At 38.3% G+C, this 21,752-nt stretch overlaps 2 protein-coding genes across 7 annotated transcripts in view; one reads left to right on the top strand and one right to left on the bottom strand.

Annotated features, from left to right (window-relative positions):
* The window catches only part of LOC115215050 (RNA-binding region-containing protein 3), a 29,566-nt gene extending 11,201 nt beyond the window's left edge, over nucleotides 1-18,365 (top strand). For all 3 annotated transcript variants that reach the window (XM_029784188.2, XM_029784190.2, XM_036505225.1), the window contains exons 6-15: nucleotides 2,083-2,194; nucleotides 3,822-3,890; nucleotides 6,980-7,083; nucleotides 8,589-8,836; nucleotides 10,603-10,679; nucleotides 12,310-12,406; nucleotides 13,709-13,803; nucleotides 14,802-14,860; nucleotides 16,018-16,150; nucleotides 18,253-18,365. In XM_029784188.2, the coding sequence (XP_029640048.1) occupies nucleotides 2,083-2,194; nucleotides 3,822-3,890; nucleotides 6,980-7,083; nucleotides 8,589-8,836; nucleotides 10,603-10,679; nucleotides 12,310-12,406; nucleotides 13,709-13,803; nucleotides 14,802-14,860; nucleotides 16,018-16,150; nucleotides 18,253-18,297 (1,039 nt within the window). In that variant the 3' untranslated portion in view covers nucleotides 18,298-18,365. The remainder of the gene's footprint in view (nucleotides 1-2,082; nucleotides 2,195-3,821; nucleotides 3,891-6,979; nucleotides 7,084-8,588; nucleotides 8,837-10,602; nucleotides 10,680-12,309; nucleotides 12,407-13,708; nucleotides 13,804-14,801; nucleotides 14,861-16,017; nucleotides 16,151-18,252) is intronic.
* Nucleotides 18,366-20,679: 2,314 nt separating this feature from the next.
* Nucleotides 20,680-21,752, bottom strand: part of LOC115214897 (alsin) — a 138,441-nt gene continuing 137,368 nt past the window's right edge. For all 4 annotated transcript variants that reach the window (XM_036505223.1, XM_036505222.1, XM_029783932.2 and 1 more), the window contains one exon: nucleotides 20,680-21,473. In XM_036505223.1, coding sequence (XP_036361116.1) covers nucleotides 21,432-21,473 — 42 coding nt within the window. In that variant the 3' untranslated portion in view covers nucleotides 20,680-21,431. The remainder of the gene's footprint in view (nucleotides 21,474-21,752) is intronic.

The raw sequence follows: 21,752 nt of genomic DNA, 5'->3' as shown, positions 1-21,752 counted from the left end.
GTAACCACCAGGATGTGACGAAAGTGAAGGCTTCCTTGCAAATATATAAGAGTTTTTCTAGTGGCGTCTGCCACTGATTTCGAAAAACTGACAGTAAGCAGTAAAAGGGTATATATATATATATATATATATATATATACTCTTTTACTTGTTTCAGTCATTTGACTCCGGCCATGCTGGAGCACCGCCTTTAGTCGACCAAATCGACCCCAGGGCTTATTCTTTGTAAGCCTAGTACTTATTCTATCAGTCTCTTTTGCCGAACCACTAAGCAAACACACCAGTATCGGTTGTCAAGCAATGTTGGGGGTGGGGGACAAACACAGACTCACAAACACACACACACACACACATACATATATATACGACGAGCTTCTTTCAGTTTCCATCTACCAAATCCACTCACAAGGCTTTGGTTGGCTCAAGGCTATAGTAGAAGACACTTGCCCAAAGTGCCACACAGTGGGACTGAACCTGGAACCATGTGGTTGGTAAGTAAGCTACTTACCACAGCCACATATAAAGAGTCAGTAGACATGTGTGAAAGGGTAGGAGTTGGAAACATGTTCCATGCTGTTTTCATAAATCTTCGTAGTCTATAAGCAGGAATAGACATCCTCTTGACTTTCCTACCCTTTGACCCAACAACACATTCAGGATGTGACAGCCACAGAGAGTGAAAGAGAGGTGGGGAGCTACGTCTTTATATGGCTGGTGCTCATTTTCTCATGGCACGAGGCACTTGTGTTGGTGACATGTAAAAGGCGCCTGTGCCAGTGACATGCTAAGGGCACCTGTTCCGGTGACATGCTAGAGGCACCTGTGCCAGTGACACATTAAAGGCACCTGGAACACTTTGTGAAGTGGTTGGCATTAGGAAGGGCATCCAGCCATAGAAAACAAGCCAAAACAGACTGGAGCCTGGTGCAGCTCTCCCGCTTACTAGTTCTTGTCAAAATGTCCAACCCATGCCAGCATAGAAAACAGATGCTAAATGATGATGATGAGGAACTGGGATTGGTTCTGCACAAACCATGCCCATTACAACAATATTCGCCATTGGACTTGAATGATGAATATTATTATATTGAGCAAACCAAGACTCTGCTGTCAAGCTGACCCTTCATGCATTAAAGCATCAAGAAGGTCCAAACACACACACACAGCCATGCAGTATTTATGTAGTACATAATGATATTGAATCATCATCATCATCATCATCGTTTAGCGTCTGTTTTCCATGCTAGCATGGGTTGGTCGGGTCAACTGGGGTCTGTGAAGCTGGAAGGCTTCGTCAGGCCCAGTCAGATCTGGCAGTGTTTCTACGGCTGGATGCCCTTCCTAACGCCAACCACTCCGCGAGTGTAGTGGGTGTTTTTTACGTGCCACCTGCACAGGTGCCAGACAGAGCTGGCGAATGGCCACGAACGGATGGTGCTTTTACGTGTCACCGGTACGGGGCCAGGCGATGCTGGCAACGGACATGAACGGATGGTGCTTTTACGTGCCACCGACACGGGGCCAGACAGAGCTGGCAACCGGCCACGAACGGACGGTGCTTTTACGTGTCACCGGCACATTGAATGTTATACATATATATAAAACATATATCTGGCACATAAACTCATGCCAGTGGCATGTAAACCTGTACCAGTGGCATGTAAAAGACACTCACTACTCTTTTGGAGTGGTTGGCATGAGGAAAGGCATCCAGCTGTAGAAACCTTGCCAGATCAGATTGGAGCCTGGTGCGGCCTATTGGCTTCCCTGTCCTCAGTCAAAAACTGTCCAACCCATGCCGGGATGGAAAGCAGACATTAAACAATGATGATGATGATGATGATATCTATCTATCTATGTATCTATCTATCTATCTATGTACATCTATCTATCTATCTATCTATCTATATATATATATATATATATATATATATATATATATATATATATATATATATATATGCACACACACACATACATACAACTTATACTGTTTGTGCAACACATTTTGAATTGTATAAATAACTTGTACACTGAATCCAACCCTAGAAACAAGTAAAATATTTATGTTTTATTTTCCAGAATCCAGTACTGTGCAAACCCCCGTCTCAGTTACATATACCCACCACCAACTGTATCGATTCTTACCAACATTGCCAATGCTTTGGCATCGTGTCCAAAATTTTATGTCCAGGTATGAAATGTAGTTCAAAAACCTATTCTTGATCTTCATCTCTTTGTCCACTCTGTGAATATTTGACATGAAAATTGGTTTTCGCTTTGTACCTTTTTTTTTTCATGCTGATATAAATAGGATCACCATTGTCATCATCATCATTATCATTATTGTCATTTAACATCCATTTTCTGTGCTTGAGAGCTATGAAATATTTCAACTATGGAACTCAAGTAGATATTGGTATAAATGATGGCATTGTAGAATATTGAATGCAAAAACCCCCATGGACAGAAAAAAGTGGAAGGTTACCTGTAGTAGCACATCTATCATATTCACAGAAGATCTGAGTATAATAAGTAGATAAAGCTGCTTATAGCTTTATCTCCTTTGAGTTCTCCGGATGAAATGATTTATAATACTAATTATTGAAACATGTGGTGTGTCCTGGTGGTCAGTTATTGTAAGGGAGATAATCATTTCTCGATCACATGGCTGGATTAGAAATTCAAATTTTGAATCAAAGAGCAATAAAGTAGCTGCACAGAATATACATATTTATAGGTGCAGGCATGGGTGTGTGGAAGGAAGCTTGTTTTCCAACCACATGCTTCTGGGCTCAATCTACTGACTGGAACTTTGGGTAAATGTATGTATATATGTATATGTATATATATGTATATATATATATATATAAATAAATGGAGTTTAACGCAGGTATAATTCAAATACTTTTACTTCCGACACATGTTTCGAAGATTTCACTCATCTATTTATATATATATATATATATATATATACACACACACACACACACACACACACACACACATAAATAAATAACAACAGGTGGGTTGTTCACTACAGCTGTTTCAGATATGTTTTTTTATTGATAAAGCGTTTACTTTAGTAAGTATATATTTGTCCTTAAATACTGTTTGTCTACAATAGTGCTATCACCAACCCAACCTTGGTACTTGACTATTTAAGTATCTGGTTCTCCTAAATCCTGGAAATTATATATATAATAATAATAATAGGGAATATAATTCCAAACTTACAGGGAAAAATTCAATATAGCACTTCTAAAAATTTCACAATATATATGTATATCATTAAGAGAAATAACCTCTATTAAGTAACTCAATAGTGAAAGACATTATCTACACCATATAGAAAAAATTTAAATATACTATAATAAATATTATTCAAAAATCACTATATTAAATAAGCATTTTTTCTATATGGTGTAGATAATGTCTTTTACTATTGGATTGCTTAATAGAGGTTATTTCTCTTAATTATATATATATATAAAATATCTGTGTTTGTGTTTGTCCCACCACCACTTGACAACTGGTGTTGGTTTGTTCTTATGTCTCTGTAACTTAGCCATTCGGCAAAAGAGACTGATAGAATAAGTACCAGACTTTAAAAAAAAAAGCAATGAGTATTGGAGTCAGTTCTTCAAGGTGGTGCTCAGCATGGTCGCATTCTGGTGACTAAAACATGTAAAAGACAGAAGCAATTTGATAATTTTTTTTCTTTCTGCACATTACAAAGATTTTAAAATTTCTACTATAAGAATGTTTTGTTTGAAATTCCAATTGATATTTTCTCTAAAAACAAACTATTTCGTCATCAGGTTCTTCATTTAATGAACAAAATGAATATTCCTGCACCGTTTGGAAGTGTTACTCAAACTCCACCGATTGTAAGTAAATTCTTTTGTAAATCATTTTAATACGATAGGTGCAGGAGTGGCTGTGTGGTAAGTAGCTTGCTTATGAACCACATGGTTCCAGGTTCAGTCCCACTGCATGGCACCTTGGACAAGTGTCTTCTACTATAGCTTCAGGCCAACCAAAGCCTTGTGAGTGGATTTGGTAGATGGAAACTGAAAGAAGCCCATTGTATATATGTATATATATATATATATATGGAGGCGCAATGGCCTAGTGGTTAGGGCAGCGGACTCGCGATCGTAGGATCGCGGTTTCGATTCCCAGACCGGGCGTTGTGAGTGTTTATTGAGCGAAAACACCTAAAAAGCTCCACGAGGATCCGGCAGGGGGTGGTGATCCCTGCTGTACTCTATCACCACTCTTTCTCCCACTCTTTCTTCTGTTGGCCTGCTCGCTTAGCCAGCATCATTCGAAGGCTAAAACAATGCGAACACATTGTGACCAGCGATGTGTAACTACATCTGATGGACTGGTCGGTCACGTGATGTGATGACGTGACGTGATATATATATATATATGTATTATATATATATATATATATATGTAAGTGTGTGTATATGTTTGTATGTCTGTGTTTCTCCCACCAACATCACTTGACAACCCTGTATCTTAGCGGTTCGGCAAAAGAGACCGATAGAATAAGTACTAGGCTTACAAAGAATAAGTTCTCAGGTCAATTTGCTTGACTAAAGGCGGTGCTCTTGCATGGTCACAGTCAACTGATTGAACAAGTAAAAAAGTATACAAAATCTGAAAAATAGATCTTTCTGAAGTTTGTTTGTGTTTGTCTTGGCACGTTTGGTTATGTGAGTTTCTGCAATGTACATGTATTAGAACAGGCCTGGCCAACTTGTATTACATTGCAGGCCACTTTAATCACAGGAAGTCTTTTGAGGGTCACTTGTATACTGACAGAATTGAAAGCATTTTGCTTTCTTATTAAAATAATGAATGAATGATCATTGATTCAACATGAAATATTATCATGTTTCACTTTTCATTGCAATCTTTAACTGTTGATAAAATTTTTTAATGTCTTGTTCAAGAAAGTATCAAGTGGGCCGCAGGTTGGCTATCCCTGTATTAAAGTGTGTGAGTGGGTGTGTATTAGTGTATGAGTCTGTCCTTAAGTGGTTCAAGCATTACAGTGAAGCGCATCAGATGAATGCCTTACAATGTTTGTTCTGACACTTTGCAGTCTGAGTTCAAATCCCATCAAAACCAACTTTGCCTTTCATTGTTTCAGGGTTGATGAAAAAATATAAAAGAACCAATTTGTGGCAGAGATGTAAGAACATAAGACTGGATACTTTGCAGTATTTGTTCTGCCTCTCTGTGTTCTGAGTTCAGATCCTACCATGGCTAGTTCCACCTGACTGCATAGTCAATGCTAGTGCCTCCTGACTGGCTCCCATGCCAGTGACACATAAAAAGCACCCACTACACTCTCAGAGTGGTTGGTGTTAAGAAGGGCATCTAGCTGTAGAAACCTTGCCAGATCAGATTGGAGCCTGGTGCAGCCACCTGGCTTGCCAGTTCTCAGTCAAACCATCCAACCCATGTCAAAATGGAAAGCAGACATTAAACAATGCTGATGATGATGACGACGACGATGATGGTGGTGATGACAATGACGATGACAACGATGATGATGATGATGACGATGATCTGATACCTTGGATGCCTTCAGTAGAGTCCACTCAGGTCAAGTCTCTGGGTTGAAGATACTCTCTTCCTTCTTCCCTATAGTCTTGGAAGTCTTATTAAGGGTGACAGGCACTGCCTTCTCTCCTGACTAAACAAGATAAAAATACAAAACAAATGGCTGAATAGTTGAAAAGTTTTCGTTGTAGTGATGCTCTGGGTTCAGTCTCACTGCATGACATTGTATCCATCATCATCGTTGTTGTCATCATTTTTGTTGCTTGCATTTTTGTTCCCTACAGCTTTATGCCCTTCCTTTCACCAACCTTCACCTATTTCCAAGCAAGGCAATATTTGTCTGTGGCCAGACATGATTTCACAGAATATTGAAAATGAATGACACTGCTTGTAGGCCAGTGACACTCATTTACAACTGTCACACGATGTCATGACAAGAAGATGCAAACATAAATTTTCATGCACACACATATACATATCACAGGCTTCTTTCAGTTTCCATCTATCAAATTCACTCACAAGGCTTAGGTTAGCCCTGGGTTAGAGTAGAAGACACCCAAGGTGTCACACAGTGTGACTGAACCTAAGACCATGCAATTGATTAGGAAACAAACTTCTTTACCACGCAGCCATGCCTGCACCACATTATAATGTATATGAATATTCTAAGAAAAATATTCTCGTTATTTTGTCCATAATAAACTCAATATAAGAATGTGTTTATGTTTTAGCCCCTGGTCAGCTGACCAAGTCAATATGTGACCAAAGGCATTCTAGTTATGATTATCTTTTATTTTTGTATATCTGGGACACAAAATACACTGTTCTTCCCTTTTAAGACTGTAGAGTTTTATTTGAAGGAATTTGACTGCTATATTTAGTAGGTCAAAAAAGGCTGCTTTTACCGGTTCATGCAAACAGAGTAAGGTGGTAGTGGTGGAATTAACTTGATATAATTGAGACCCCCTTTGGTCATGACTGACCGTGGGATTGCACCTAGAAAGTTACCCTCCCAGGCCCAAATCCGGGCAAGGTTGTTTATGGAAGACCAGCAGTCGCCCACGCATCCCGGCCTCCCCTCTCCACACCACCAATGTTATCCAAGGGAAAGGCAAAGGCCGATACAGCTTGGCACCTGTGACATCACAACTCATTTCTACAACTGAGTGAACTGGAGTAACGTGAAATAAAGTGTCTTGCTCAAGAACACAACACGCAGCCTGGTCCAGGATTCGAACTCACAACTTCATGATCGTAAGGTCGACGTGCTAACCACTGAGCCATGTGCCTTCCCAACTTGTTATAATTAACTTAAGTTCATATAAAATGTTTTGCACTATAAAATTAACTTAATATAAATATCACAGACTTTACAGGTGTATGTTATGATTTTCAGCCAAATGACAGTGGACCCCAAGAGACAGATAATTTAAGTATGGAAGAAATGGAAGTTTCAACAACTGAAGAATCTGAGTTAGAATCAGATTCTGAAGGCCAAAGGTTTGGTCTTTTTTATTTATTATGGTTGTTGTCTTTATTGTTGTAATCATCTTCAGTGTCATTGCTGTCATTATTGTTCATCATCATCATCACCACCATGAAAGATCAACAAAATTATTTTTACTTGTGTACTGGCAATCACTTTGAATTAACTACAAATGATTAACTCTGTAAAATTGTGGCTTTGTTCCAATATAATGCATCATTGTTATTATTTAATGTTCATCTTATCCATTTTACTCTAATAACTCATTTTGTTTAATTTATGTAAAATACCCAGGCCATAAATGTGTTATTTTTGTATAAGTCCTTTCATCTACTGGAGATAAGGTTGGACAATTGCCATGTTGATGATGCCCATTGAGCCAGAGACATGTGTCCATGGTGTCCTCTTATCTCCAGACAGCAAGCTTGTCCTTTTCCTTAGTGGCACATTGACTTCGGACAGATCTTGATTCTTGAGATTATCTCCCCTCCTCATGAGAATTACTCTTAATTGCAATTTGGTAATTATGACATACCCTCTAGAGGCTGTGATGATTTTAATAAATCAAGGATTTATGTTGTATAATAATTGATAAACCTTTATTTGTTTATGTTACTCTGAGTACTTAGTCTTATTCTTCTAGTATTCTCAGTTTATGAAGTCCAGCTTATTCTTCTAGTATTCTCAGTTTATGAAGTCCAGCTTATTCTTCTAGTATTCTCAGTTTATGAAGTCCAACCTATGCCAGCATGGAAAATGGATGTTAAACAACAATGATGATGATGATGGCCTGAAGTACTTTACTTTGGGTTAAGGATCAGCAACTTGTTTTCATAATGGTCCACTTTTTTCCTTTTTATGGCTTCATAGAGGCAAAGTGGCTGAGTTCCTTTTGATTGTCGGGCCTCATGGAGGCAATGACCGAGACCTTTGGCATTATGTCATGCTTGAGAATAAGACTCATCAAGGCGAGCAAAATGGCAGTCATAGCAGATACTGGTGTCAAGCAAAGTGGCACCCATGCCGGTAGCACATAGATGCACCCAGGTGTCACACAAATGGCACCTGTGCCGGTGGCACATAAAGGCACCCGTTACACTCTCAAAGTGGTTGGCATTAAGAAGGGTGTCCAGCCATAGAAAGCTATGCCAAATCAGACTGGAGTCTGGCGCAGCCTTCCAGCATGCCAGCCTAGTCAAACTGTCCAACATGGACAATGAGTGTTATGATGATGATGATTTACTCATAGCCTATTTGTATATTTTATCATACCTAATACATGTACAAACACTCTTGCATATCCCCGTAGTTCGACGCCTGAAATGCTTATGTAAGCAAATTCTTGCTTTACATCATTATGAAGTACGGTTTTAGCAATAATTATTCTTTTAATTTCGTCATGTCTTTACTAGACCCATACCTATTGTAGCTATTTCTATAACTCTATTGAATCAAATAGTTGACTATTACAATAGTATGAAACCAATTTTGCAACATCTTTCCGGTTGTTTCTTTACAGACTAACTCATGCAGTGGAGCCCTCAAGAAAGCGAGTTCTAAAGAAGAGGAAGAAGCTAAAACAAGACTGGAATGCTTTGAAGCAGAGTATGACAGAATCTATTAAATTACCCTCAACCCTACCTGCGTATTCTGCTCGTGATGTTTTTGACCAGGCAAATCTACAATCAAAGAAAATCTCCATCAAGTTACCTGACACAGTTGCTGTTGAAGAACCTTCTGGGGACTTAACAACAAATATGGATACAGGTAGACATAATGTTGCTTGACCTTTTGACAATAAACCATTCTTTTACAAAGTTTCATTGTCACCAAAGACAAAGTAAATCACAAGACTGCTTTCTGTCCATTGATCTTCATTCCTTTACCAGCAATTATTTCTCCTTCTTCCTTTGAACCACTTCCTATTGACATCCATACCGTATTCTGAACACTGTCTCAATCATCAACCATCCCCACCAACTTTGTTTGCCGTTCACTACATCCACCCTTATGTAACCACTTTCACCCCCATCACTAGATATCTTTCACTCCCCTCCCCCCACACTCTTGTAATCTTTACCCATCCTCCTCCACCCATCACCTCCCTATCTCTCATCCTTCCCCTATTTACTGTGCTATTAGTAATTTGCTACATTTCACCCTTTCTCTACTGACTGTCATCACCTCCTCTCCCCTGAGCCGATTCTCTTGACATCCATTCATTATATTTACCACCATCCACTCCTTCACCCTAGTTCACCATTCACTACATTCATCCTAACCCCCTACCCCCGCTCTTGCAGCCTTTATCTACTTTTCCTGTTCTTAGGTTCCTACTCCCTCTTGTATTCACCTTGCTATTCCTTGAGTGTCTGCTCTGGTACTTTAGTACTGCCATTTTTATCTGTTTCCAATTACTCTCACCCACCCTTATATAATTGGTTTCAAATTTTGGCACAAAGCCAGCAATTTGAGAGGAGGAAGTAAGTCAATTACATCGACCCCTGTGCTCATCTGGTACTTACTTTATTAACCCTCAAAAGAATGAAAAGCAATGTCGCCCTCAGTGGAATTTCAGTTCAGAATGTAAAGACAGATGAAATGCTGTTAAGCATTTTGCCTGGTGCAGTAACGATTCCATGGGCTCACTGCCTTGCAGGGTTGCTGTGTTTCGTCTCTGCAACCAATAAACTTTGTCTCTTCTATCATACTTTAACTTCTCAACACCTAGCATAAAACTGCTTCCCTCTCTATTACATTCTCATTCAGTTAAGGGGACTTGTTAGTCCTGGTATCACGGTAAAAAAACACTCAGCCAGCTTTTTAAAATGGCTGGAATTAGAACAATGTCGAATTTTAGAAACAATGTCAAAGAAGGCAACTGGAACATGATGCACTTTTTCAGCGCTTGTCTGATCCTGCCAATCCATCCAGCCCATGCCAACATGAAAGGTGTGCGTTAAATGGTGATGATGACACAGAGCTAAACCAGCTTGCATATGGCAAATTCCATCATCATTTAATGTCCACTTTTAGTTGCTGGCATGGGTCAGACTGAATTTGATGAGGCTCATTTTCTATGGCCAAATGCCCTTCCCTGTTACCAACTTCCACTGGTTTCCAAGTAAGGTAGTATTTATCCATGGCCAGAAATGTTTTCAATGGACAACATCACTTGTATGATGGAGAGGCTAATTTACAACCATCGCATGATGCCAAGACAAGGATATATTCATGCACTCACACACATACACACACAGCAGGCTTCTTTCAGTTTCCATCTACCAAAGCCATTCACAAGGCCTTCATCAGCCTGGGGCTATAGTAGAAGACACTTGCCCAAGGTGCCACACAGTGTGAGTGAATCCCAAGACCAAATGGTTAGGAAACTTGAAGATGTAATATTCTTAGAGTCTGTGATTTTGATGATCCAACTTTATCATTAAGTAATTCTGTTACTATGTTTCTCTTGTTTTTGATGTTTTATCTGCATTTTGCTACATTATTTAAAATTACTATTTCTTTTGTATCAGAGACACTTAAAACAAATGAACCTACAGACCTGGAACAGAATTCTTCAGGTTTTGGTAAGATTGCGCCTTTAGAAAAGGTAAATATTTTTCTTCATATTTTTTATTCTTATTTTTTTCTCTTTTGCCTATTTGTTTTCTTCATCCGCCATTTGTTATCTGTGTTTCTGCATATCACCAATTTCTTTGTAGTCCATAGTCATCATCATTATCTACTGTCCGTTCTGTATGCTGGCATGACTTGGACGGTTTTACAGGAGTTAGTAAGCTGGAGGGCTGCACCTGGCTCCATTCGTGTGTTTTGGCATGGCTTTTGTGGCCAGATGCCCTTCCTAATACCAACCACTTTACAGAGTGTACTGGGTATTTTGTATGTGGTGCCAGCATGGGTCCTTTTTATGAGCTACTTTCCTCATGAATAGTTTTTCCCTCTTATATTTGGACCGAAATTGTTTTATAGATTTACATATGTTGGACAATTGACAATTGCTATAATAAAGAAACAAGGGAAGCAAATGGAGACAGTGGAGTTATCATCATCATCATCATCATCATCATTTTGAACCTTTTGAAAATATATTATTATTATTTAGGTGCAGGTATAGATGTGTGGTTCAGAAGTTTGCTTCCCAACCACGTGGTTTTGGGTTCAGTTCCACCTGATGGCATCTTGGGCAAGTGTCTTTTACTAGAGCTCCAGGCCAACCAAAACCTTGATAGACAGAAACTGAAATGAGTCTATGACCGAGACTTTGGCGATATGTTGTGCTTGAGAAGACTCATCAAACCGAATGAAATTATAGTTGTGGCTGTTGTCAGTGTCATGTAAAAGGGTGCTACTCCAAGAGGTGGTCTGCGGACCAGTGCCGGTTCGTGAGCCAGTATGCGGCAAGTTTCCAGAAAAGAAAGAAACGATAGCAGAATTTTAATGATTTTGCCTTATGCACTGCAGTAAGCAACTTATCAGCTTATGTGATATTGTATTATTTGTTTACAAAATGAATATAAGATTTTAAAAATTGTCAACTTTTATTATATTCATTATATATATTATGGAGATATACTTGCATAGCAAGTGACTTGATCTGAGACCATGTGCTGAAAAAAAAACTGTTGCAGCCTGGAAGGTGTTTATATATTGTTTCTGGTGTAAATTGATATTACTAAGAAATATTACCGGTTACCTGGCACATTGGAAAAAAAAACTGCCAGTACACCACATCAGATGGTTTGAGAAGCACTGATGTAAATGGCACACAAAATGCACCCATTACACTCTTGGAGTGGTTGGCATTATGAAGGGCATCCAGCTGTAGAAGCCATGCAAAATCAGACTGGAACCTGGTACAGCTCTCCAGCTTACTAGTTCCAGTCAAACTGTCCAACCCATGCCAGCATGGAAAGTGGACGTTAGATGATGATGTATATACGTGAGTGTATGTTTGTTTCTCCTTGTCTTGACATTGTATGATTGTTGTAAATCAATGTCATTCATTTCCAATATTCTGCATAAACATAACTGGTCATGGGGAAATATTACCTTGCTTGGAAACTGGTGGGGGTTGGCAACAGGAAAGGCATCCAGCCATAGAAAATCTGCATCAGTAAGTTCTGTCTGACCCATGATAATGATGATTATCTATATAAATATATAGAAAGATCTTTGCTTTTTTCCCCTTTTACCTTCGATACCTGTATTTTTATTTTCAGCCTAATTTACCTGTGGAAGAAGAAGAAGATGATAAATTCAAAAACATTCAGTTTGTATCAACTGAGAAACTCCGACAAGGAAGGATATCATCGAAAGGTAAGGGTTTTTAGTGTTTCATAACAGATTTAGTCATTTTTTTTATATAGTCAATTCATTGAATTCATTACATAAAAGAAAGCCAAAGAGTTTTGTCTTTGATAACTTATAACTCAAAACATGAAATATAATGTGTCTTAATATTCAAGTTGTTTTCCATGAAGATGTTGGTGTTTAGCTCTAGTTTCATTGTGATGGACCAGTCAAAGACTCGTGAGTGAAATTTGGCCATAGAAAATCTGCCTCAACAAATTCTGTCTGACCCATACAAGCATGGTAAAATGGACATTAAAACAATAATGGTGATGGAAACTGTAGAGAAGCTCATTGAAGAAACCATTGCTGTTCTTGGATGACTTAACCCATTAGCATTCAGATTCCTCTTTCAGCATGAAATGCTTATTTATTCACATTGATTTTGAATTAATCATATATTAACTTGTAGCTTTGGGATTTCAATGATGTGATTGCTTATTTTCAGAATCACTTTGTAAGATAGGTGTGGGAGGCTGGATCTGTCTGGTCTGAACATAAAACAGGTAGAATATTTTGGCCAGATATGGCCAGTTTCAAAGCTGATCTGTCCCTGATTAAATACCACCACCTGGCCCTTGAGTACCTTATTGTAAGGATTCAAGCTGACTCCACATTCTTTTCCCTTCCGCTCATCAGTTTCAGAGGCCCTGAAGTAGATCACGGACCCTACCTTTCCTACTCTGACTAAATACAAAAACTCGGCTTCTGTTGAGTATACCTGTGGCCAAATGCATTCAGCTGTAACTATTTTTCCAATGTGTTCTCCGGTTTTTTCTTTAAGACTGTAGGCACAGGGGTAGTTGTGTGTTTAAGAAGCTTGCTTCCCAACCACATTGTTCTGGGTTCAGTCCCACTGTGCAGCACCATGGGCAAATGTCTTCTACTATAGCTGTGGGCCAACCAAAGCCTTGTGAGTGGATGTGGTAGACAGAAACTATATATATATATATATATATATATATATATATATGAGTGTGTGTTTGTGTTTCATCATCATCGTTCAATATCTGCTTTCCATGGGGTGGACGGTTTGATTGAAAACTGGCAAGCCAGGAGGTTGCACCAGGCTCCAATCTGATCTAGCAAGGTTTCTACAGCTAGATGCCCTTCCTAACGAATTGAATGGTACTGCCCAGGTGTCAAAACCATAATGATATCCGTGGGGCAGCTGATGATGAAGGTATGTTGGATTGTTGGTATAGCTGTTTGTATTTGTGGAATAGTATTATAACACACCATTTTGATATTTAATTATTTTAATTACAGACATGAAAGAACTTTCAGTCTTCAAAAATTATCAACCTGGTGAACCATCAAGTCGACTTTATATAAAAAATCTTTCCAGACATGTCACTGAGGATGTAAGTTTACTATTTCTATATTTTTTTTATTTCGTTTTTCCCTTTGCCAGTATTAATATAAGTAAAAGTTTGCGTATTGAGTATTATATTACTTTTTTATAGAAATGTATTTAGGTGCAAGCATGACTGTGTGGTGAAGAAGCATGCTTTGCAACCACGTGATTTTAGGTTCAGTTCCACAGCACAGCATCTTGAACAAATGTGCTCTTCTGTAGCCCTGGGCTGACCAATGTCTTGTGCGAAATTAAATTTGATGACTGGCATCTGTGCTAGTGGAGCACTAAGAGCACCATCCGAGCGTGATCGTTGCCAGAGCAGCTAACTGGCTTCCGTGCCTTACTGGCACTTGTGCTGATAGCACATGAAAAAACATTCGAGCGAGGTTGTTGCCTGTGCTGCTGGACTGGTTCCTGTGCAGGTGGCACGTAATAAACACCATTTGGGCGTGACCGTTGCCAGTACCACCTGACCAGCCTCGTGCTGGTGGCACGTAAAAGCACCCACTACACTCTCAGAGTGGTTGGCATTAGAAAGGGCATCCAGCTGTAGAAACTCTGCCAGATCAGACTGGAGCCTGGTGCAGCCATCTGGTTCACCAGTCCTCAGTCAAATTGTCCAACCCATGCTAGCATGGAAAGCGGACGTTAAACGATGATGATGATGAAACTGAAAGAAGCCAGGCATATGTGCGCGCGTGTGTGTGTGTGTACCTTTGTCTAGACATCACCTGATGGTTGTAAATGAGCAGAACACGATCATCATACAAGCGAGGTTGTTTGTTTCCTGTCTTCTGTGAATAAGATGTCTAGCTATGGAAAAATAACACCTTGCTTAGAAACAGGTAAGAGTTGGTGGCAAGAAGGGCATCCAGCTATAATAAAAAAACTCTGCTTCAATAAACCTTGTTTAACCAATACAAGCATGGAAAAGTGGACATTGAATGATGATGATGACGATGATGAATAAAATAACAAAACCATTTCTTTTCCCTCTTTCAGGACTTGTGGAAGATATTTGGTTTCTACATCAATTCCAAAAATGAAGATGAAAGGAACATGTAAGTATTACTGAAATAATTGTCTAAAACTGAATCCTTAATTCTTAACATGTTCTCTCGCTCTAGTTTATTCTACTGAAATTAACAATAAGACCAAATAAGGTTGAGTATTAAACATAATCGTAAGAGTGTGGTTTCAATTCTTGGACTAGACAGTCCATTGTAATTTTGAGTAGAACACTTAATTTCATGTTGCTTCAGTCCACTTGGCCGTAAATGAGAAATCCTGCAATAGCCAGGACGTTAACCCTGTGATGGACTGGTGTCCTGTTCAGTGGGGAGGGTTGTAATCTCACTCACTCATACAGCATCAAAGAGAGAGAGAGAGAGAGATGTGGTTTTGGATTCAGCTTCACTGCATGGCTCCTTGAGCAAGTGTCTTCTAGTATAGCCCCAGGCATTGTGATAGATTTGGTAGATAGAAACTGATAAAAGCAGCAAGCTGGCAGAAACGTTGGCGCGCCGAGCGAAATGCTTAGCGGTATTTCGTTTGCCGCTACATTCTAAGTTCAAATTCCGCCGAGGTCGACTTTGCCTTTCATCCTTTCGGGGTCGATTAAATAAGTACCAGTTACACACTGGGGTCGATGTAATCAGCTTAATCCTTTTGTCTGTCCTTGTTTGTCCGCTCTATGTTTAGCCCCTTGTGGGCAATAAAAAAATAAGATAGAAACTGATATATAAATGCTTATATGTGTGTGTCTGTGTCTGTCCCCCACGACTGCTTGACAACTGGTGTTGGTGTGTTTACATCTCAGTAACTTAGCAGTTTAGCAAAAGAGACCAATGGAACAAGTACCAGGCTTTAAAAAAAAATAAGCCCTGAAGTTGATTCGTTCAACTAAAAGTTTAAGGCAGTGCCCCAGTATGGCCACGGTCTAATGATTGAAATAAGTAAAACAAGTAGAAGATAAAAGATATCAGTTGTTGAAATGAGAGATGAAATGTAACCAGAAAGTCTTGGAGAGCAGAACCTATTATGAAGACAATAAAAGAGGTGAGAACTGAGATGTTATGTTTGAAAGAATTTTGTGAATGGTAACAAAAAAATTCAAATGATTAGGATGGAATTTATCATTGTGGATTGTCTGCTATCTACTCTCTCAAACCTTAGATGTTTCATTTGATTGCAAACTTTACATCTCAATTGATTTCAGGTTTTACATCAGACTCATGCAAGAAGGACGGATTCGAGGACAGGCTTTTATAACGCTTCCAAATGAAAAAGTAGCCAAAGTAGCTTTGGAAGATACTAATGGCTTTGTTCTCTACAACAGACCTATGGTAGTAGTATCCTTTTCATCATCATCATCATCATAATAATAATAATAATAAAGGGCTACAGCAAATATTCTGCTCAATACCACAGATTTGCCTGTCAGTTGTTTGACCATAACCAGTTGACCATGTCCCTTAGTGGCTGACGATATATGCATCTCTGATTACGAGCAGAAGTAGTTGGGGAGCATCATAGCCATGTGTTGAAAGGAATTCTTAGAGGTTTGAATAATTCACCTTTGAAAACATGGGCAGTTCGTTCAGCATCCTTAAACAATCCTTATTCAGGGACCTTTTAAATGGGATGGGCTACTCGACCAAAAGAAAATTCTAACTGGGCTCTACCTGCAAGGTCATGTGCTGTTTCATCTTGATATGAGATCACCATGTCGTGCACATATGGTTGTGATGCATGTACCTTACCAGACGGGTAGTCATGATGGGAATACTGGGCTTCGTATATTTTACCCCATGCACTCTCACTCAATAATAATAATAATAATAATAATAATAATAGACACATTAGAAATGATAAAAAAATATTCAGACAAATACATAGCAAAAACACCAGGACATAACACTATTAGGCACCGCACACATCCTGTATAAAACACTTTAAATACAGTAAAAATAAGAGCATCACAACAAACCACAGCACATACCCAAGGCACACAGAGCTGCGCTCAGTAGTGCAGTGAAAGCATGTGATAAAAATAAGGTTACTGAATAATAATAATAATAAGTTTTATCATGGGTGGCCATGATGGGTATTATGGGCTTCATATATTTGTACCCCAGTGTCACTTAGATGGCATTTGCTATTCTCTCAATAATAGTTTTTAATGTCCATACTTTCATGGGTCTGACAGAATTTGTTGAGGCAGATTTTTCTGCAGCTGGATGCTCTTCCTGTTGCTAACCTATAATTGTCCCCAAACAAAATCTTTAGAGAAAATCTGCTTCAATAAATTCTGCAAGCATGAAAAAGTGGACGTTAAAAGGATGAAAATGAAGTATGATTAATAAAACAAGGTAAGTAGTAGTTTTTTCTGTGATTTTTTTTTTCTAAATTTTTTACTTCTAACAATTTTTTTAACATTCTCAGCTTTGTCAGTAATTTTTTGTTTGGTCTACAATATGTTCTTAGATTAAGAAATACTGGTCTATTCTCATATCTACTGCATTTGATGGTATAAAAAACACATGGGGATATTAGACACATTCTAATTTCAGCATGTAGCTTGCTTATGAACCACATGGTTCCGGGTTCAGTCCCACTGCGTGGCACCTTGGGCAAGTGTCTTCTACTATAGCCTTAGGTCAACGAAAGCCTTGTGAATGGATTTGGTAGACAGAAACTGAAAGACACCCATCGTGTGTATATATATATATATATATATATGTGTGTGTGTGTGTGTGTGTTTGTATGTCTGTGTTTGTATGTCTGTGTTTTTTTCCCCAACATCGCTTGTCAACCAATGCTGGTGTGTTTACGTCCCCGTAACTTAACAGTTCGGCAAAAGAGACCAATAGAATAAGTACTAGGCTTACAAAGAATAAGTCCTGGGGTCGATTTGCTCGACTAAAGGCAGTGCTCCAGCATGGCTGCAATCAAATGACTGAAACAAGTAAAAGAGTAAAGAGTATATTTAGGGAGAAACAATTTTTAGTGCATTAAGTACATTTAAACTCGCCATATCTGGCCTAAATAAACTACATTCAAGCTATCAAAATCTGACCTCTCACACCCATCCTGCAATGTCATTCTAAAAATATACAATCACCTCATCAAAATCTCAAAGCTTCAAAATAATGCACGATTCATTCAAAACAATGAGAACAAATAACTGTTACATTTAGACAGAGTAATCAGCATGTTAAAGGATTAAAGCATGTAATATAGGCCCAAATTAGCATATTGGACCCTGGGTAATTTGTTTGAAACTTTTTTTTTTTTAAATAAGTATGTGTTATATGCCATCAAAAATGGTAAGCATCATTTGATAATGAAGAGAGAAGGCATTGTCTGAGTTTAGTTTATTTTGTAAAGCAAAGTGATTTTTGATGCATTTAATTTCTTTTTAAATGTAAAATAATCCTTAACTTGTTTCCAGCAATTTGCCAGGTCTGCGAAACAGAAAGAAGGGGAGAAAAAATAGAAACTATATTTTCATTACTTGAAAATAATTAATTGTAAATAAAACATCACATATTTTCTACTAATGTATTTAGTGCTGTTTTACTTAAATACAATTCCATATTTCAGAAATTTACTGTATATTTAAGTATACGAGTTGAATTTTTCAGACCAAAATTTAGCAAAAAAACGTAAGCCAAGGACCAAAACTTCTATGTGAAATGCAGCAGAATTTGGAAAGCTAGTGACAATGTTTGAATGTTTATGCTACATACTACGTTGACTTATATGCCCAAAAAGATGGTAAGTAGAAGAAAGAAAATAAATCAATTTAATTATACTTAGAATATTATCTAATGATATACAGGGTGCGATGAATATATTGTCGTCTAAGTTAAGCAAAAATGAAAATAAAAAAGACATCTCATTTTAACATATATTTACCAAAATTACATAAAAATATCTTGAAATACTAAAAGTAAATTTATTCAATAAAATTGCTATTGGCTTCAACCATGGCCTTCAGACGACTTTGGAATCTCCTGCAACTCTTTCGTTGTTTAAGTTGGTGAATGCTGCCATAATCCTTGCCTTCAGTTCATCTTTGGTGTTACAAGGAGTTTTGTTGGTCTCTTGTTCAACTGCACCCCACACATAATAATCAAGGGGGTTGCGGTTGCAGTCTGGTGAGTTAGGTGTGATGTGGTCACAAAAATTGTCTGACAGCCATGACTGGGTTCTGCCTGTGCGGCATGGTGCAAGAGTTCTGTTACCAGTCACAGGGTCAGCAGTCACCTTCTTGACCCAGGGCAGCACTACCTCCTGCAGGCACTTGATGTAAGCCTCTGTGTTGAGTCTGAGGCTGTGTGAGAAGATGAATGGAAGCATAACGTCGCCATCACTAATGATTAGTGCAGACACCATGATGTTGACTGGATGTTTAACTTTTATCACTCTCGGTACATGTTTTTGGGACACTAGTCTTAAAAATATTGGAGAGGAGGTGATGGAGTTTAATGGACTGAATTAACTCCAGTTGATGCTGAGGACTTATAGCCATAGAAAGCTAGATGATTCCAGTGCTATTTTGGTTCAGAATGTATGATGGTGGGGTACACATAAGCATATTTATAAATATATTATGCTCACATACACACACATGAAGGGCTAGATTGTATGATGCACGTATGCGAACTGCTATGCTTCTCGGTAATGAAACATGGACAGTCACTGCAGAGGACATCTGTAGGCTTGAAAGAAATGAAGCTTGCATGATCTGCTGGATGTGTAATGTCAGTGTGCACATACAACAGAGTGTAAGCGCCCTAAGAGAAATGCTGGACACAAGAAGCATCAGATGTGGTGTGCAAGAGAGACGTTTACGCTGGTATGGTTATATACTGCGGATGGATGAGGAGAGATGTGTGAAGAAGTGCCACTCCCAAACAGTTCAAGGTATCCGGGTGAGAGGTAGACCCAGGAAGACATGGGATGAGGTAGTCAAGCATGACCTTCGAACGTTGGGCCTCACAGAGGCAATGACGAAAGACCAAGATCTCTGGAGATATGCTGTGACTGCAAAGACCTGACAAATAATGAGTTCATGGCTGCTTCCTGCACCAGTTTCGCATAGCCCAGCCCATCCAAAGTACCTTGGATTGCAGAACGACCTGCTGTGCTTACCTTGGATCGTAGGGTGACCTGCTGTTCTTGAGGAGTTCTATTGAGTCAAGTACATCAACATCAAAATAAATATCATATGGAAATTGTGGTTGTGATACCTGTGCCGGCGGCACGTAAAAAGTACCATCCAAACGTGGCCGATGCCAGTGCTTCCTTGACTGGCTACTGTGCCGGTGGCACGTAAAAAGCATCAACTGATCATGGCCGCTGTCAGCCTCCCCTGGCACCTGTGCCGGTGGCACGTAAAAAGCACCCACTACACTCACGGAGTAGTTGGCGTTAGGAAGGGCATCCAACTGTAAAAACCCTGCTAGATCAGACTGGATCCTGGTGCAGTCTCCTGGCTTCCCAGACACCGGTCGAACCGTCCAACCTGTGCTAGCACGGAAAATGGACGTTAAATGATGATGATGATGATGAATAAAACAAGAACACATAACATTTTTTTCATTTCATTTTATTGAGCAATGGATGGATGATGTAGAGAAAGGATTTTATGCATTGTGAAAGAAAAACCGAAGTGAATAGTTTTAAATGATCTCAAATAAATAAGTTTTTAGAGAATGAAATTAACACAAAATGAGAAATTATAGTTGATATCTACATGGGTGTTCCTTAGTTGATGAAGGAAGTATTTATTTCAGAGAAACATTTATGGAATTAGAATTACAAAAATATGCAAACAGATTACAGCATATATATATATATATATATATATATATATATTTATCAATTTTAATGTGGCAGCAAGTTAGCTTGGAGCAGAGTTAAGGTGGGGTTTTTTTTCATATAATGCCTGTTAGTCAGACTAAAAATCATATAATTTATATAAATTAATTACTTTTAGTAATTAGAAACAGCTGTTAATTAACTGGATTTAAAAGATTTATAATACCAATATGGCTGGTTTGATAACTCCTCAAATCCTAAGGATTGTTAGAATTTTCTTTGATTTTCTTTTCACAAATGTTACAGACCAGGAAGACTACCATTATAAGTGGACAAAGGTTTGATAATAGCTGAGGTATAGACTTTAGAAGACACAAGAACAAAAAGAAAAAAATCCCACAAGAGTAATGTCTTCTATGAAGTTAAATTCTGTCAAAATAGTAATAATTTTTTTGTAAAACTTTTTGGGGGAGGGTCTGAATATTTCAGAAATAATTGCCAACTGTTGATTAACAACAATATACACGAATGACTGGAAGAGAATTTATGTTAATGTGAAAGAAGAACGGTCTTTCTCCACAAGATAGCGAGGTAGCAACGTCAGCAAAAGCTGAAAGATTTAGCTATCAATTTTTACAAACAAAATTAAAATAGGCTGCTTTAGGTTCAATATGTGTGTATGTGCAAGTGTATATATGTGTGTGTGTGTGTGTTTGTGTATTAGATGTCAGCAACCTCTTTTCAGTCTTGTCAGTTTAAACACTGTATTAATTTAGTTTTAGTATTCATCAGAATTGCTGCTTTTCAACCTGGCATCTTTTCATGCTGTATTTGAAAATAACATGCCTGAAAAACCAATGAGAAAAAATGGTATCAGTATATTTAAGGTAAAAACAAACAGAAATCTCAAAAGGGTTTTATAATTCAATATCTATTATTGCTATTATTTGTAGCTTTCTCTACTTCAAGTTAAAAATGAATTATTACATTGAAATTTCCAAATTCTTATGACATAACTAACCTGCAATTCTCACTGGTAAAAACAAAACATATAAAATGAATAAATTCGAATGAATGCTTTGGTTCAATGGTAAAACATCTGTCTTTTTCACAGATGTGGGTTCA

Source organism: Octopus sinensis, linkage group LG8 (genome assembly GCF_006345805.1).
Source record: "Octopus sinensis linkage group LG8, ASM634580v1, whole genome shotgun sequence".
NCBI classification, from domain to species: Eukaryota; Metazoa; Mollusca; class Cephalopoda; order Octopoda; family Octopodidae; genus Octopus; species Octopus sinensis.
This window is presented reverse-complemented; position numbering and strand designations above follow the sequence as displayed.